At 42.1% G+C, this 18852-nt stretch overlaps 2 protein-coding genes across 2 annotated transcripts in view; both read right to left on the reverse strand.

Moving 5' to 3' along the window:
• The window catches only part of PHLDB2 (pleckstrin homology like domain family B member 2), a 247524-nt gene extending 243991 nt beyond the window's left edge, over nucleotides 1-3533 (reverse strand). Inside the window, 1 exon segment of the mRNA XM_021070391.1 lies at nucleotides 3290-3533. The gene's annotated coding sequence lies outside the window, so the exon portion shown is untranslated.
• PLCXD2 (phosphatidylinositol specific phospholipase C X domain containing 2) overlaps nucleotides 11302-18852 on the reverse strand; it is a 54055-nt gene continuing 46504 nt past the window's right edge. Inside the window, exon 4 of the mRNA XM_003358819.4 lies at nucleotides 11302-17394. Within this exon, the coding sequence (XP_003358867.1) occupies nucleotides 17235-17394 (160 nt within the window). The 3' untranslated portion in view covers nucleotides 11302-17234. The remainder of the gene's footprint in view (nucleotides 17395-18852) is intronic.

Below are 18852 nucleotides of genomic sequence, written 5' to 3' on the forward strand. Positions count from 1 at the left end.
ATGAAGATTAAATAAAACCATCCTGAAAGTTTTGACATATTTAGCTTTCTCAAAGTCAGAAATTTGCAGAAATAAACTTCAAAAAAAAATCCTGGTATAATAAATGAAAATTTTGTTCGTATGTTACATTAAAATCAACCAAACTAAACAATGTTTATGAACCACAAGAGAAAAACAATTTTCTCTCATAGCTTCAGAAAGGGCTAAATACTCTGTAGGCGATTATTGGTGTGTATGTGAGTGTGTGTTGATGTTATTTTCTTGGAGGAGAGGAAAAACCACTGTGATATTGAATTTTATGCCTGTAAGGATCTAGAATACCATAGGGGGGTATCATAAATACATCCTCTGAGGAGCCAAGCAAATAACTTAAAAAGGACTCCTTAGTCTTTGACATTTAAAATACAAATAGTATAGATACTATTGGGTGAATATTTTTTCCCCAGAACAAAGTTTAGAGAACATGGGCTTTGGAGTTAGACAGATTCCAACTCAAATATCACCTCATCTCACCAGCTCTGTGACTTGAGCAAGTAGTATAAATTTCTTATAGGGAGTAAATGAAAAAAAAAAAAAAGATGCAGATGAAAAGGCATCTTTTCATTACTGGTCAATTACTGGTCCTAAGAAGCACTGGATAAATGTGAAATGCTGTTATTTGTCCTTATGTTTCAGCTTCATTTTTTCCTCTTTACCCTAATGTTTTAGTTAACAAAAATGACAGCGTGCCAGCTGTATTAGAAAAGGGTACTCAGTGGACCTGGCGATGCAGTCCTTGTTCGTAATGCCTTTGCTTTCACCCTCTTAGGTATGTATGAGGCAGGTCAGTAAAAAAGAAGAAACTCTTTGTTCAGAGATGTTTAGCCAACCACATTTCATGGTGGCATTCTTTTATCTTGATCTTGTAAATACTCAGGAATTGTGGTTGCTTTGGAATTTCTGCCAGGCAGCTAATGGAATTTTTAGGATGTATCTACAAACAATAGTGCAAGCCTCTTTCTGTCCAAATTCCTTGGATTTAGATGCATGGCTATTAGGAGAGGTGAAATAAGATAGTAATTAAATTCTTGTTCCTAGAGAAAGATTAAGATGGTGTCATTTCTTTCCCTGGAAACAGTGCAGATGTTGTTCTTGAATTGGGGCTCAGGAATCTGGGCCTCTGGAAGAGAAAGGAGCAGAGATCTAGGCTGAGAGTTGCTTGGGTTTCTGGTAGGAAATATTCAGGACTGGGAAAAGCCCAGTGACAGCCACCTCTAGGACTGGAAATATTTCCCTTTGCTCCCCACCTGTTCCTCCCTTTACCTTCCCTCCAGCAGGTGCCAGCTAGTCAAACACTGGTCTTTGTAATGTTGTGGTGGTTCCCTACTGGCCTAGGGCATAGCACCTGCAAGGGCCAGTGAGGAACCTCTGACTTTGTAAGTCACCCTTGCTTTCCTCAATTTAAGCTCCTGCCTGAACTTAATTCCATGACCCCTTGGGAAAAGCAAGGGGTTGGGAATGGGGCAGAGGTGAGTAGAATCCTGGCTCAGCCTTTGACTGAGTGAACTTGGGCAGGTGAAAGGAATAGTAATAACATCTATCTAGTCTATTCGATCTCAAGAATAATCTTCACTCACGTAATATCCAATATACATGTGGTGGTGAGAAAAGCTGGGTACACTCTCAGGGGCCACCAATGTTTTGGCCTCGAGTCAGATGCTGCACGGAAAGGACAGGTAAGACGTATTGTAGAACAGCCTATGGGATTGTGGGTGCATCTGGCCAATGCACTGGGATGTTCTGACACCCTCCTCCTCTTCAAAACCACCTCCGTCACTTGTGCTATCTCCCCAAATTCTCTGAAATCTGGTCAGATACACACTCAACATTTTACTGAGCTTAATGTTGTCACAGAAATCTATCAGTTTCTCATACTTCTTCACCAAGTTTCTAAGCGTTAGCCAGAGATTCACCTCAATTCACACATTGGGCTATGCCTGGGTTGCCCTCTTTATGGTCTCAACTCCTGCCTTGGGTTAACTGCAGGAGCTACATAAAATTTCCGGTCAGAAACGTCACTGCATTTCTATAAATGATTGACAAAAATAGTGTCAAACATGACCTTGTCTAATACACGGCCCAGTCCCTTCCCTAAAGAGTTCAGAAAAATAGGGCCTCCCTATCCCCAGGCTTCTAATACTTACAAGAATCAGGAACCGTTGCATGGAACTGACAAGCGTATGTGGTGACAATATGACAATGTTTCTAGAGGAGTTATATGTGGACCTAAAGAAGAGCGGATTGCGTTCGCTATGAATCACCTATTTCGGGAGTATGTAGACTAGGAGAGGAGAATTCCATGTTTTTTGATGATTATGTAACAATCTCCCTCTTTCCCCCTCCCAGTCATCACTTACTAACTTATTCTAGAGCTAGTCTATTTCTTCCCTAGAGACCTGCATGAGCAGAGGAAGCTTCTCAAAGCCGCAAGCGCCTATGCCTGAGGTGACATCAGATACCCAGTTTGTGAGTGTGTCTTGTTCACGTTTGTTTATCACCCACCAGGGAAGGACCCTGTGGCGTTTACTACTCTGGGGAGGATGAAAATGTACTCTGGTCTGGAGAAAATAGGAGCTAGAGCTTCAGAAAAAGATGTCTTCTACGTTACCTTGTGTCTATTCTTTAGAAACACTCAGTCAGGCAAGGGCTTTAATGGTTCCCTGTCAAATGTAGGAACAGCTTTGCGTCAGTAAATGATTGACCTGCTCCCCCAGGGTGATAAGCTTAGGTAAACAGGCTTGATTCTGCTCCAGAAATTTCAAGACTTTTAACTCCCTAGGTTCCAAAGCAGAAAAAGTGCACATGGCTTTGAGGGAGAGCCTGTCATTTGAGGTTGACAGCCCTCTGCATGGACAGCGTGTTCCTCAGAATTATAGGCAAACTGTCCTCTCTGGTATATCTGGAGAGTGAAAAGAATTCTTGCAAGAAAAATTCTGGAACAAAGCCACTTTTCCTGAGCCATGGCCGTGGAAGAATTTCAATAAATCACAAATCGGATTTCTTATAATGCAAGATTTTTAAAAAAACTTTTTGAAATATGTAGAGGGACAACAATTTTCAAAGAAGAGAAACAATGGAAGATAAACATAGCCCAATTTCCAGAACACACCGGTGGACGAATAACTGGATTTCCCCCACACATACCCACATCTACCACACCTCCTTCTGCAGACGCATGGGCTACAAGGCTGGGCCAAGGGCTCCCTCTGTGATCTCAAGACTAGGACCTGGGACCAGACAGATCACTCACCTTGATTGCAGCTTCTCAATCTGGATTCTTCCTTCAGCTTCCTTCCTGAATCAGCAGGGGTGGCCTGCCACTGTTCTCACCCTTGTTGAAGATTCTGGGATGTTTGGAAGAAGCATCAACACAGGCTTCTACTTCTCCTCCACCCTGAAATTGAGACGTTTCCCTCTGTTTCCTTTCCTGATCTCTCTGGCCCCTGCAGACAGGGGTCACGGGCAGCCACTTGCTTGCAGCCAGGTATGTTGACAAATGGGAAGGCGGGAGCCTGTGCTGGTCTCAGCCGCCTGGTCTGGCCAATCATTACACACCAGGTTGGGCTCTTAGTCCTGCTCAAACCCAGCCATAGATCTTGGTAACATAGTCAGGTAGCCGGACTGCTGGGGACCAAAAAGAGGGTCTGTTGGTCTGTTAGCTCTCGATGACCCGGAAAAGCAATTACCTTGCAACTGACCTGTGAAGTAGATGAGAATATCCCGTTTCATTTCATTCCTTTTTGTTTTAGTGATCTCAGAAGGGAATTAGGAGGTCACTTTATTAATCTTATGGAATTTAATAATGGACTGTCTTCCTTTTTTTTTTTTTTTTTTGTCTTTTTTGCCTTTTCTTGGGCCGCTCCTGCGGCATATGGAGGTTCCCAGGCTAGGGCCATAGCCACCGGCCTACGCCAGAGCCACAGCAACGCAGGATCCGAGCCGCGTCTGCAACCTACACCACAGCTCATGGCAACTCCAGATCTTTAACCCACTGAGCAAGGGCAGGGACCGAACCCGCAACCTCATGGGTCCTAGTCGGATTTGTTAACCACTGCGCCATGACAGGAACTCCTGGACTGTCTTCTTTTGAATTCCTGTCTGGTAAGAATCACTTAGGAATTCCTTGAACAAATATGGCTGCTATTTACTGAGTGGGCACTATGCCTCAGGCATTTTATATATGTCACCCAAATCCTCATAATAATAACCTTGAGATTTCATTCTTTTTGTGGATGAGGGGATGAGGCTCAAAGCGGTAATGATCTGGTAATGAATTGGTGCTGAAGCCAGGATTGGAACTCAGGCCTGCCCTAAAACCAGTACTAGTGTCAGTGCTCCTTTGGTGATACACTTGATGCTAGGCTTAGTGAGAGCCCGGGATGCACAGGCCCTAACCCTGTGAATTTGCCACCTTGTCTGGTAAGTGAGACCTTGAGGATTTGAGCAAGTTCAGGATTTTGAGATGGGAAATGATCCTGGATTATCCAGGTGGGACCAATGTATCACAAGGGTCATCACAAGAGGTTGGAGTCAAAGATGTGATGACAGAGTCAGAAGAAGACAGAAGATGCTGCATTGCTGCCTTTGGAGATGCAAGAAGGTGGCTTCTGAAAACTAAAAGGCAAGGGGATGGATTCTCCTCTAGACCCTCCAGAAGGAACATATACCTGCTGGCCTATTTTAGACTTCTGGCTCCAAGCTTGAAAGGTAATAAATTTGTGTTGTGGTAACCCACAGAGTTTGTAGTGATTTGTTTTTTATAATAGCAGTAAGAAACTAATACATACTCTCTCCAGAAATACACGATGGTGCGCTCAGTAGCTCACATAGCATCCCCTTCTATATGTGAATGCTTTTTATTCGTCCATGATCTACCTTCTTAGAATGGAAGCTAGTGAGTTCTAGTTCTCTCCTGCACATTGGGCCCTCAGGGAGATCACTGGAAATAATGGAAAGGGACTCAGAGGATCCTAGTGCCAGCTCTGCCTTAGGCCAAGCAGTTTTCTGGTTTTGTTGTCTCTCCTGTGAAACAAAAGCACTGGGACATTGTATGGCTTCCATACAATGAGACACCAACATCAAATGCTTTCACTGACATGTGGAATCTGAAAAAAGGACAGACTGAACTTCTTTGCAGAACAGATGCTGACTCAAAGATATTGAAAAACTTATGGTCTCCAGAGGAGACAGTTTGGGGGGTGGGGGGATGTGTGTGGGCTGTGGGATGGGAATCCTGTGAAATCAGATTGTTATGATCATTATACAACTACAGATGTTATAGATTCATTTGAGTAATAAAAAAAATGAACTCAACAACAACAACAACAACAGAAAAAAAAAAAAGAGAGAAAAAGCACTGGGACAAATGTTCTTCCATCCCTTTCACATGTAAAGTTATAAGATTCCTTTTTTTTTTTTTTTTTTTTGTCTTTTTACGGCCACACCTACAGCAAATGGAAGTTTCCAGGCCAGGGGTTGAATCAGAGCTGCAGCTGCCAGCCTACACCACAGACACTGCAACACAGGATCCAAGTCATGCCTGCAATCTACACCACAGCTCACGGCAACACCGGATCCTTAACTCACTGAGTGGGGCCAAGGATTGAACCTGCTTCCTCATGGATACTAGTCAGGTTCGATACTGCTGAGCCACAGTGGGAACTCTTAAAGTCATAAGATTCTAGATTCTAAATATCTTAGTCATAAATATTCCTGTCAACTTTCTCAATCTTCTTTTTTTTTTGTTTGTCTTTTTGTCCTTTTAGGGTTGCGCCTGTGGCATATGGAGGTTCCCAGGCTAGGGGTCTAATTGGAGCTGTAGCTGCCGGCCTACACCAGAGCCATAGCAACACCAGATCCGAGCCTACATCACAGGTCATGGCAATGCCAGATCCTTAACTCACTGAGAGAGGCCAGGGATCCAACCCGCAACCTTATGGTTTCTAGTTGGATTCGTTTCCACGGCACCACGACTGTAACTCCTCTCAATCTTTTCTAAACTCAGCATTCCCACTTTCTCATGTGACATGACTTCTGGCCCCTTCACTTTCCTGATTGCCTCTCCACTGTACCCATCTGCCTCTGAAATGATGCTCAGATCTATGCCTGTTCCTTGGCCATCCCTCCATGCCCACCAGTGCTTTCTCTGGCTTTCTCACACTCTCTTGCTAGGGCCTATCTAACGATCCCTTAGCATCCTTTGGACTTGACTTAGTCTGTTTCTTTTTACCTTGTCCTATCCAATCCTGCATCTTGAAAGAGAACACCTGAACACCTATAGTGAACGAACACTTGAGTCTTCATTTAGCTTTTTTTTTTTTTTTCCCTTTCAAAGGAAGGACAATGGCTTTCTTTTTTTTTTTATAATTTTTTTTTACTTTCCCACTGTACAGCAAGGGGGTCAGGTTATCCTTACATGTATACATTACAATTACAGTTTTTCCCCCACCCTTTCTTCTGTTGCAACATGAGTATCTAGACAAAGTTCTCAATGCTATTCAGCAGGATCTCCTTGTAAATCTATTCTAAGTTGTGTCTGATAAGCCCAAGCTCCCGATCCCTCCCACTCCCTCCCCCTCCCATCAGGCAGCCACAAGTCTCTTCTCCAAGTCCATGATTTTCTTTTCTGAGGAGATGTTCATTTGTGCTGGATATTAGATTCCAGTTATAAGTGATATCATATGGTATTTGTCTTTGTCTTTCTGACTCATTTCATTCAGTATGAGATTCTCTAGCTCCATCCATGTTGCTGCAAATGGCATTATGTCATTCTTTTTTATGGCTGAGTAGTAGTCCATTGTGTATATATACCACCTCTTCCGAATCCAATCATCTGTCGATGGACATTTGGGTTGTTTCCATGTCCTGGCTATTGTGAATAGTGCTGCAATGAACATGCGGGTGCATGTGTCTCTTTTAAGTAGAGTTTTGTCCGGATAGATGCCCAAGAGTGGTATTGCGGGGTCATATGGAAGTTCTATGTATAGATTTCTAAGGTATCTCCAAACTGTTCTCCATAGTGGCTGTACCAGTTGACATTCCCACCAGCAGTGCAGGAGGGTTCCCTTTTCTCCACACCCCCTCCAGCACTTGTTATTTGTGGATTTATTAATGATGGCCATTCTGACTGGTGTGAGGTGGTATCTCATGGTAGTTTTGATTTGCATTTCTCTTATAATCAGCGATGTTGAGCATTTTTTCATGTGTTTGTTGGCCATCTGTATATCTTTGGAGAAATGTCTATTCAGGTCTTTTGCCCATTTTTCCATTGATTGATTGGTTTTTTTGCTGTTGGGTTGTATAAGTTGTTTATATATTCTAGAGATTAAGCCCTTGTCAGTTGCATCATTTGAAACTGTTTTCTCCCATTCTGTAAGTTGTCTTTTTGTTTTCTTTTGGGTTTCCTTTGCTGTGCAAAAGCTTTTCAGTTTGATGAGGTCCCATGGGTTTATTTTTGCTCTAATTTCTATTGCTTTGGGAGACTGACCTGAGAAAATATTCATGATGTTGATGTCAGAGAGTGTTTTGCCTATGTTTTCTTCCAGGAGTTTGATGGTGTCCTGTCGTATATTTAAGTCTTTCAGCCATTTTGAGTTTATTTTGGTGCATGGTGTGAGGGTGTGTTCTAGTTTCATTGCTTTGCATGCAGCTGTCCAGGTTTCCCAGCAATGCTTGCTGAATAGACTTTCTTTTTCCCATTTTATGTTCTTGCCTCGACAATGGCTTTCTAGTGTTAGATGAAATTAGCCATCTCTGCTTGCTTAACAACATTTAAATGGTACTTCATTCTCACAAGCACTCGAAAGGTGATGGGGTATAATTTTTTAGGATCATAGATTCTTTGAGGAAAACCATGGATCCTCTACCCGTAAAAAATGCACAGACATCTAAAATTTTGTGTGTCATTTCACGGCATTCCGGCCCCATGAAAGCAGATCACCAAGCACCCCCCCCCCCATCTCTACCATAATATGTGGCATTAGTTCTGCACCTATCAGGTTGCTGGTGGGGAACAGTTTTGTAAAAGATGATCTGATGTCTTGCACTTCACAAAGTCCTAGAAATGAAACCTTCTGGGTCCTGATAGAGAAAACACCCACTGGGGAATCAAGGCAGGAGAGTCTTTAGGTCAAAAAGCAGAGACGCTCTCAGGTTAAACAAAGAAGAGCTTTCAGTGGCCTCCTTTTGCAACAAGAGCTCTGCTTCTTAGGGCCTTTCTCCACAGGATCAATCCTATTCTTTAGACCCCAGTCCCCATAGATTAAAGCCATCTGCTAGCCTAAGGCTTCTCTCAATCACATGATGCTACCGGACAGAGGCTGACACTTCTGTGTCCCCCTTCCCTACCCATGTGCTCCCCAAACACTGCCCAGCTGTGCAAACACTCTGGTCAGACCAGCACTTCTCTTTTCCTGGCGCTGGTCCAGGCCATCCTGGGTGAGGTTTGAGGCACACGAGCTTTGGCCACTGTCCCTCCCTTGTAACCCTCCACCCTTTCTGAGAATGAAAGGCTTCAAGTCTTAAAGATAATAACACTCCTTTAGTCCTGGTGAGCAGATTTGCAGAGAGGTAAACAAAGGACATATTGCTGATCAAGAAGAATTCCTTTGGCAGGGGGAATAACAGCAAAAATCCAGGACGTGTAGGCATCCCATCCTCAGGAAGTCACAGAAAAGGAATCACTTTCCAAGTTGGAGAAATGGGGATTGCTCTATGCATGGCATGCTAACCCAGCACAGCAGTTCAGGGGACTGAGGGACTGCAGAACCTCTCTCTCAGTTAATACTGCCTGTGGCTAACATGGAGAGGGGAGGGTCTGAGCTTGGACTTCTGCAGAAACGCAAAGAAAGTTCCCTTATGAAAAGAAAAGAGGTGATTCCTATCTCAAATAGAAATTTATCTATATGTTTATTTATTTAGTAAAGATGTTCAAAAACAGCCCAGCCAAACCCAATTCTCAGCAAAAGGGTGGTACAATCAGTTGCAGTTTTTTTCAGCCTGGAAATGATCATAAACTTGGGTCATTCCTGTAGTATCGTCAGAGCAAACTCTTTTACATTTTTTTCTTATTATTATCTTCCATCATGGTCTATCCCAGGAGATTTGATATAGCTCCTTGTGCTACACAGTAGGACCCCTCACTGGCTACTCATTCTAAATGTAATAGTTTGCATCTACTAACCCCAAACCACAGTCCATCCCACTCCCTCCTCCTCCCCCTTGGCAACCACAAGTCTGTTTTCCAAAGTCTGCACAGTGAAATCTTTTAAAAATGCCAATCTATTTTGAAAGGAAATTGTAGATCAGTGTTGAAACACCCTGATCACTTTCTCAAAGAGAAGGTAACTACAAAATAAATATGATATAAACAAAATGATATTTAACATATGCTAGATACTCTTATCTTTTTTGGTCTTGCAGAATAAACAAGGATCAGAGAGATTTTTATTACTAAGCTGAGACTTTCCCCTCAACTAATCAGAATTGTTAAGTGATTCATGATATTAATGTTATTAGGATGTGGCCACCTTCCATGTCACATTATTTTGCCAGTCACCAGTGGTGTGACTCCAACCCTCTGAGCAATGCTTATTTGGTCCAGTGATTGTACAATTGTCTTTCACTGAATGAATCTGCTTTCTCTCTTACTAGTTGGTTTCCCTTAAATGATTTACAATAGACACAAGGGTCAGCAGTCGATCGTGTAGAAGAGACTGTGTCGGGGGCTCTTTGGAGGAGGTGGGTGCAGAGTCCCCACCCTCGTATAAAGGGTAATAGTTACTCTTGAGCGTTTACTATGTGCCAGGCTCTGTGCTAGATGCTCTCCATATATTTTCTTATTTGGACTTCTTGATAAGCCTTCATAGTTATATATCCTATGTCATTAGAGATATTGGTTTGCCTGAGATCACATGGCCAGGGCTGTGATTAAGTTGGGATGGATACCCAGGTCTGTGCATCTCTGAAATGACTGTGCTCATTTCTGTGTTAAGTAGAATGTTTATAACTCAGTTGTAATACCATAAATATCAGTTGTGATTTGATATTAGAGAGTTCATGTATAATGTAACAGCTCCATCGTCATAGGGACAATTTTTCAACCCAAGAGTATGTTCAGAAATTGGAGTTAGGCCAGTGGAATCATTGCAGTTTCACCTGGCAGGTTATACCTGCTTCTCTTATGTTGGACCCAGCCCTGTCTACATCAGGTCATTTTATATTAAAACCAAATGGGAATGATTTGAAATGGTACTTATGAAAGCCAACCAGAAGGCAGTAGGGTGGATTTACTAAACAATAACTGAAAACACAGGGAGAAAGTTCAGACCATGACTGTATTCTTCAATTGCTATGATAACTTGAATAGAGATATAATTACCCTTAATTACCTGTTCTAACATTCAACTCTATAAAATGAATAATTACTTAGAATTAATTTGATCTCTGCTAAATTCATAAACAGGACTTTCACCTCAGCTCATTACTTTTGTAGGGAATCGGTCAAAAGGAGAAATTCACTAAAACTCAGCAGACTCAGATAACTCTATTCCAAAGAATTAGGAATGAGGAAAATATCGAAATCTTCACTGCCAACAGAAAGTGTAAGCCCAGGGAGTTCCCGTCGTGGCACAGCGGAAACAAGTCCGACTAGTATACATGAGGATGTGGGTTCAATCCCTGGCTTCGCTCAGTGGGTCAGGGATCTGGTGCTGCCATGAGCTGTGGTATAGGTCACAGACGAGGCACAGATCCCACGTTGCTGTGGCTGTGGTGTGGGCTGGCAGCTGTAGCTCTGATTCAACCCCTAGCCTGCGAATTTCCATATGTTGCGGGTGCAGCCCTAAAAAGCAAAAAATGAAAACAAACTGTAGGCCCACTTCTATTTTTTCTTCATATGCACAGATACATAATCTCTGCATTGTTCTATTTCTGGCCTTTTGGAAACCTCTCAGAGGTGGTGGTCAGATGAGAACATGACTGTCTGGAAGACCGAGCCAAGCCTGGTAGTAACAGCTGGAGCGCTGAGGTGAAGCTTGGGAAAAGATGGGGGACAAGACTGTGTACACTTCATTCATGGCTCATCTTGGGACTTGAAGGCATGTGCAGCTAATTCCAGGATGTGCTAGAAAAGGCTGGGTCTTTATCCAATATACTGTAACAAGGCAGTTTATTGACGCTGCACCTGTAACTTTTTGAAATAAAGTTAGAAGGGAGTCAATAATACAATGGGCATACAGACAAAGGAAAAGTGCCTGTCAAATTTTATGTTTATTATTAAGTTTAAGCCTGTTTAGGTAGTTCAAATCAAATACAAGAAATGACATCATGTCATCATAGCTACTAAACTTTTTTCACAGTTAAAATGAGGTAATCTGGCTTTACAATGTTTTAGGTTGAATTAAGCAGTTTAATCCAGGTTACAAGAGAAAAGGAGAGAGACATATTTGAATGATTATTTCCAAGGGGAAAAAAAGCCACATGAAATGCATATGAATATTGAATAAGATAATTATTCCACAAAATACATATCAGAGTGTTTAGCAGCATATGTGCAAATTTTTCACTTGAATCTTAAAATTGGTATAATTTATTATTTTTTTTAACTTAGCAAACAGCATGCATTGTCATATAAAACAAGCATAGAGGACAAAATAGAATATCTAATAGAGCATTTACTAGATTCACATTATCATCTGAACTGACCAAGACTTATTTTCACTATGACAATCTCTGTATTTTCTAATCGCTAATCAGTGAGGCCAAGTATTACAGTTGGCATATACACAATACAAATAATGCATACACGGTCTGTATGTAATACTTATTAGGGTACAAATTAGTAAGGATAATAGCAGCAAGGTACTGCTTTTCTAGAATATGTTCTAAGATTTATCGTATTGATACTACCTATTTATGACTGATGTGTTATTAGTGCTATAAACTAATAACAAATGTAAAACTGCAAATATACAAAGCTATGGAAGGCCTATTTGATTTTTCAAAGTGCTGTGCTTCTCACTGGGCTCAAGGCTTGTGAGCAAGCCCCAACTATTTGGATGAAGTACTGGCCCCCATTTCTGGGCTCCAAGCAGATAAAGTTCTAGTGATGGGGTGGGAGTAGGGGTGCAGAATAATGCATCTGAGGAGAGTAAGGTGCAAAACCCACTGCGATAAGAGTGCATTTGCACACCATTGAATGCATGTGCTTTTCATTGTTAAGTTTTACCAGCATCCTGTGATTAACAGTGTTCAGCTGATGACTAAGGATGGCCAGGAGGCAAGAGGAAGAGGAATATTTCATGAAAGAGATGGGAGGGGAAGAGATGGAAAATGCCTCCAGATAATTGATGGGGGCACTCAGTGGGAAAGAATTCCCGATTAAGAAAAGGAAAATATTTTATCCAAACTATGTGGCTTAGAAACTAGTTTGAAAAGCCCTAAGAACAAGTTTTGTTGGAGAAAAGGCTAGAATGCTATATCTACTGCAGGATAGAAAGAGTTATCTTAGAATACTTGCACAGGGTCTAAGACAAAATCAATAGCATTTTGTTCTGCACTCTTCTGGTTTAGGGCCAATTCAGTGATAACGGTGCTATTAGTATCACTATTTCTAGCAGAAAGCTAGAAGCCAGGGATAAGGATATAGTGGATCTAGAAGCAGTAAAAATCTGTTCAGTATCATTTGGAATGAAGGGTAAAGTTTCCAGCTAAATCGCTTATCACCCAACTCCTGTGTGTCCCAAGGCAACATCTGTGAGCAACGAAGCTCTGGCAGCAAAAAACGAGGAAGCGATCTGAGGCAGAGGGCAGAGATGCACATGGAAGGTAGTGGGACTTAGGGCCTCAGCCATGTCCCATGCAAAATCAACTTCTTGTCAGCTTGGACATGTTATCAATTTCTGTTCACTTCCTTCTGGCATAACATTACTCAGCATGTAGTGGGGAAAGCTCATCTCACGAGCTCAGATATTTCTTTCAGCCCTGTTCACCTCATTTGACAAATCATGAGAGGTGCCACTGATGGGCTGGGTCTGTCACCCTAAGCCAGTCTCTTGAGAAATTAGTCCAAGGAGCATTTCTCTACAGATGCCACATGAGGAAGGTTACCACAACTGTGTACCCTCTGAGCAACTGTGTGCCCTCTCAGCATTTAGCTTAATTATTAGGGACCTGATATTTTGGGGGAGCTATTCAACTGTGATTTGCAAAACTGCAGACATCATCTTTATTCCATATGAACAAACCAAGGCAGATGTAGCACAGGATCATAGATTTGCTCTGCAAAGGGAGGCAAGTCTCACGGCTGTGCCTAGATCATTAGCCCTCAGCTTATGATGTTTCCCAGAACCTACCAGAAAAATCTGCAATCAGCCAATGAAGAGCATTACCAGAACTTCAGCTGTGGCCTGAACTAGCTCTGCAAGATGGCCTGAGTTTGTGTAGTACTTTTGCCTCCTAGGAAAAGATGCAGTTCAATCTCAGTCAGTCTCTTCTGCTTCTCCACCTTCAGTTTAGCACTAAGCCTCCTAGCTGGGTTGTATGTAATCACGTCTCTGTGGGCAGCACTTTTTTACGGTAAGATTCAGGAAAAAACAAAAGTATAAAAACCTGACACATCACAAAACATTATTTAATCCCAGAATGCTCCACTTCATTGTCTTCTTGAACAGAAAGATAAACTTTCTGATGTAAATATAAGGTCATGTTAGAAGAAGTAGGATTCTTAAGAGTGAGCATTACCTGGGGTCAGATCTTGTGCTTCCCTTTGAGTTTACATAAAATACTGGGTTTGGGCTGTGGCTTAACTGTTCTTAAGAATTCGGGGGTCTGGACTCAGCCCTAAGGAAAATAATTAAACTTAATTACCATGGAGTCCAATATGGAAAATATATAATATTTTTGACATAACCCTCTTAGATCTGCCATTAATTTAAAATTTAATCCTCAATCATTTCTCTCCCTTCCATCTTGACCTCTGTCTCCAAAACTAAGATATATTCTATACCCACAAAACCACAGGAGTACCTCTAAAGGGCTCAAAGTTCAAGCCTTTAAACACTGCTCTACTCTTGACTGTAGCCTGTGACTGTCTCCTTGCCACAAAGCCATGGAAGTGTGGCCATGTGGGAAGTGGTTCAGAGGGCCCATGAAAACCTCAGTCTACATTTCAGAATAAACATGGCCCCAAATCCTGTGAAACTAAACTCCTCTTTGCTCAATCAAGTAGCTTTTCAGCTGATCTTGAACTTAATTCTGAGCAAATATGATAGCCACGTTTGATCTGAAAGTTCCCCAGAACTTGGGAGCATAAGTGGTATGATTGGGTCACCATTTTTTATTGTTGGCAGTTGCAGAATGAGTCATAGACCTAAAGTCTCTTTTCCCTCTGTCCCATCACCGCATCTTCTGCTTGGCCTGAGGTCGAGGAGCAGAACACACACATCCTTTACAATATGCTAAGCAGCACGGTCCTGCGGCAGAGTATTCTGCCAACGCAAGGGTATTTATCAAGAGTGAACTGTAAAAGATCCTCCTCCTATCTCCCAGAACTCCTGCACAAAATTTCAACATGGGAGCCAGGCTGGTGACCCAAAGCTGCAAAAAAGGAGTGAGGGTCTGCAGACTCCACATAGAGCAAGATGCCACACATGCAACCTTGGTACCATTTTTCTGTGCTTCTTTGTCATGCAAATGCTGAGGTGCACTTAAATGTTGCAACCCAAGTGAAGTGCAGCTAGACATTTTAAAACTAAAGGAGAAAATCAAGTAAACATTTCACGAAACAGTCAGCAGCCCTTGGGTGTCATTGACATCCTGGGTAGACACACCTGGCCTCATAGCACCAAACACCTGGACAAAGCTGAGGCTCAAATAAAACAGAGCAGAAGAGCTCTCCTCTTGCCTCCTTATCTCTTTGCCAAGTAATGAAGGATTGGAAGGGGGTGAAATGATCTAGTCCCTAACAATTGATCAAGTATTCAAATCAAGACCAAAATGAAACAAGACAACCAAAAAATGAAACCCTGAGGGTAGGCCAGGGAATTTCAGAGCTTGCCACGGGACTTTAATATCAGAATTGAAGGAAAAATTGAGAAAGTGAGGGTACTGGCTTTCTCTCTCCTTTCCAGAGAAGGCCCTAAAAATTTGACAATAAAACCCTAGCAATCTCTCTGGAAAGGGAGTCAAATGCAAGGAAAGGAAAAATTAAATCATATTTCCCCAGAGGCATCTGTGTTGTGACCTCTTCAAGCTGTGGAAGCTAAAGGTCAGGGCTTTAATTACTTGAAGCTAAGTAAAGGCTGGAAGACTTAGCCCTGGGGGTGTGCGTGTGCTCTGAGCAGCTCAGACAGGACACACCCCTCTGCAGGCAACATGCAAGGTCCAGCCATAAGCATCGGAGGATGGGAGTGGAAAGCTACCGGGAGGTGGACTGACCACCTGTCTAAATGCGCATACGGATGGGATTCCATGTTCTTCCGCTTTAAGAAGCCAGAAGCTAACACCTCCTGGGGGCTTCTCAGAGAGTTCTGCAGAGTGCATGCACATAGATGCCCAGTTTTCTTTCTGGCTCCTTCTTTTTCATCCTTCTTCTGAAAGGTTCCCTCAAGAAATGAGAGCTCTTCATGACCCATCTCGTCTTCTGTTTCAGTGCGGTAGCCTGGTGGTGGCTTCGCTGGTCTGGACCACACCCATGTGTGAATTCTGGCCCCCGCCACGACTGAGGGAACCGGGCCGTCCACAGCGGCAGGGTCAGAGGTCACTCACGGTCCTGAGATGCATGGTCCTGTTGACCGGAGCAGGACCGTGGCAGCATCTGGCCTGGGTGAGAAAAGTTCAGGAAGCTCTTTTGTGAGTGCTCTTGAGGTAAGAAGCACTGGAGATACTTAATCTATAAAATAAATAGATGAATAAATAAATAAATAAAACAACACAAGAGGGCTTTTTATGGATAAGCACCTCTTATAATAATAATACTAAAAAAAATCCCCGCTTGAGTTTCCAAGCCCTCCTGCAGTGGTGATTAGTCGGCTCAAAACAACCTGCAGAAACTAGAACAATCAAGATACGAACTGGAAATATTCCAACACACTGGGAATTTCTTGCTTGATGACACGCCGTCATCCTCAGTGTCCCCGAGGTAGTCTTGTTTTCAAGGAGTTACAGAACGGCTCCAAACCCGCTTGGAGCCGCCTCCTGAAATCCATTGCACTTTCCCACGCGTCCTGTGTCTGCCTCCACGGTGTCACCGACAAGGCGCCTTCGCTTAGTATTGTGTCCCACGAGGCAGACTTGAGTCCTAGGCAGCAACAATGAAATGCCATTCCCAGATCTGGCTTCAAGGTCCCATCCACAGAGGACTTTGCCAGAACGATGCAGCCGCTTGCCTAGCAGCTATCTGGGGGAAAGCTACAGAATTAAATCAAAGAAATCTGTCATGCAACAGACATGCGTGTCTATCTCTGGTGGGCCCCAGGCTGAAAAAGATGTCCCATCACTGCTCCTTTCACTTTTAAGTAGGGGCCGAAAGAGAGGAATCAGTGTTTTAAAACTGGGAAACACTTTCCTGATACCGAGGACAATACGCACTGTTTATCTAAAGAATGAAGGGGTCCAGTTACCAAGCATAAGCACTGAGAACAACCCGTGGCTGTAATACCTTGGTGACAAATACATCTTACTCTCAGGGAAGAAGTGCTGACGCTCAGCACGCCTAGGAAAAACTGGTTCTTGACCTCTCTGCCCTCAGAGCTCCAGGCTGGTGACAGAGCTGCCACACAGGGCAGTCGACACCTGCCATAAACCATCCTTTTGAGCAGGAGTGACCTCCTGCTTTAGTCTTCTCTCTGGCTCAAATACAGCATCCTGGAAGACAACGGGCCACTCAATAGCCCAATGGAACTTGGAGACACCATTTCCATATTACATTCAACATCATATGCCATTGGGAAGAGCCTGACCTTGATCCCATGAAACACGCTTTCTTCCCTTGGACTTGAGTTTTTAAAAAGTCTCATGTGGGAAAAATGCAATTAAAAGCTCTGTGATTTTATCCAAAGGGCCCTGTAAGGAAGGAAAAAAAAGAATGTTCCCTCCTCTTACTCACTTCAGCATCACTGCCTGGGGGCCAACTTTACAGGAAACCCTTCAGAACCCTAGCCTGGATCAACAAATTCAATATTAAGTTAAATAAAAAATCAGCATTTAGCCAAAGCTCTGTCCTCCTGTAGGAGGTCATTCAATTCAATGACAGTCGTGGCAAAGTCCACCAGGTCCACAAAGTCAGATGTGATGATATTGACACCCATGGCTCCAGGCTTCTGAGTTTTCACCCAGTCCAGGATGGCAGGAAGATTCCTACAAAGGAGCGTGTTGGGGAAAGAAAACAAAGGAGCATTTAGAAAACAGAAACAGGAAGACAAAAACATTTTTGTTAATGTAACAAAAGTGTGTCAACAGAGGCATGAACCCCTTCCCCCCAGATTTGTCCATTTAATTTTATTTTTTCCTTTTTATTTTCTTTTTGTAATTTTTAAATTAAAGTATAGTTGATTTACAGTGTTCTGTCAATTTCTGCTAAATTGGTCCGTTTTAGTTTAAATCTCTTTCAGGTACAAAGTGATGTCTATTCCACTAGGAGATTGTACTTTCGGGGTTTCTGTGCTAGAAAAGGAAATTCTTTGCCTCAGTCACAAGAAAATGCCATGTCAACAGGACCTTGAAAAACTAAGATGAAGAGCCTAATTATTGGTGGGTTCTTTAATGTTGTTGTTGTTTTTTACCGTGAATTTTTTTTATCATGAAAATTTTGAAACATATCGCAAACACCGAAAGAAACCTACCATAAGTATATCCACCATCTAGATTCTACCACTAACATTTTACTCCACTTGCTTACCTCATATCTGTCCATCAATCCATCTTATATTTTTGACATTCTAACTGCAAACGTCTATACACATTACCCTCAAATAGCTCAGTACAAAGATCATTAACTAGGGTTCAGTATTTAACTTGCTTTTCTTTTGACATAAAGGTTATACCCAGCAAAATGCAAAAATCTTAAGTGTACACCAGTTGCATTTTGACAAATGTGTGTATATATGTGTGTGTGTGTATAAATATATATATAAAACTCGTACTCATCTCAGTGTATGAGACATTACCAGCACCTGAGAAAATTCCTTCATCCATCTTCCCCATCAATCCCTGCCCCATCCTCCCAGAGGCAATAATTACACTGTTTTTTTTGTTGTTGTTGTTGTTTTTAAACCACAGATTAAATTAACCTGTTCTAGAACTACACATAAGCCATACAATGTGTTCATGTGTTCTTCTGTATGAGGCTCTTTCGGCATTATGGTTTGGAAATTCATCCATGTTGTTGCATTGCATCGGCAATTTTTTTTTTTTTCAGTCACTGGATGGTAGTCCATTGTCCGAATATACTATAATTTATCCATTTTCCTACTGAAGGATAAAAGAGCTGTTTCCAGTTTTTGGATATTATAAATAAAGCTGTTATCGTCACCCTCATGTAAGTATTTTTTGTGGACATTTACTTTGGGTAAACATGAAAGAGTGAAATTGTTTTATTATATGTTAGGTTTACATTTGGTTTAATAAGAAACTTCCAGATAGTTCCCAAAGAGGTTGTTCCATTGTACAACTTTCTCTTCTTTTTTTTAATGATTTTTATTTTTTCCTTTATAGCTGATTTATAGTGTTCTCCCAACTTTTTACTGCACAGCAAGGTGACCCAGTCACACATACACGTACACATTCTTTTTTCTCACATTATTATGCTCCATCACA

This window comes from Sus scrofa, chromosome 13 (genome assembly GCF_000003025.6).
Source record: "Sus scrofa isolate TJ Tabasco breed Duroc chromosome 13, Sscrofa11.1, whole genome shotgun sequence".
Lineage (NCBI taxonomy): Eukaryota > Metazoa > Chordata > Mammalia > Artiodactyla > Suidae > Sus > Sus scrofa.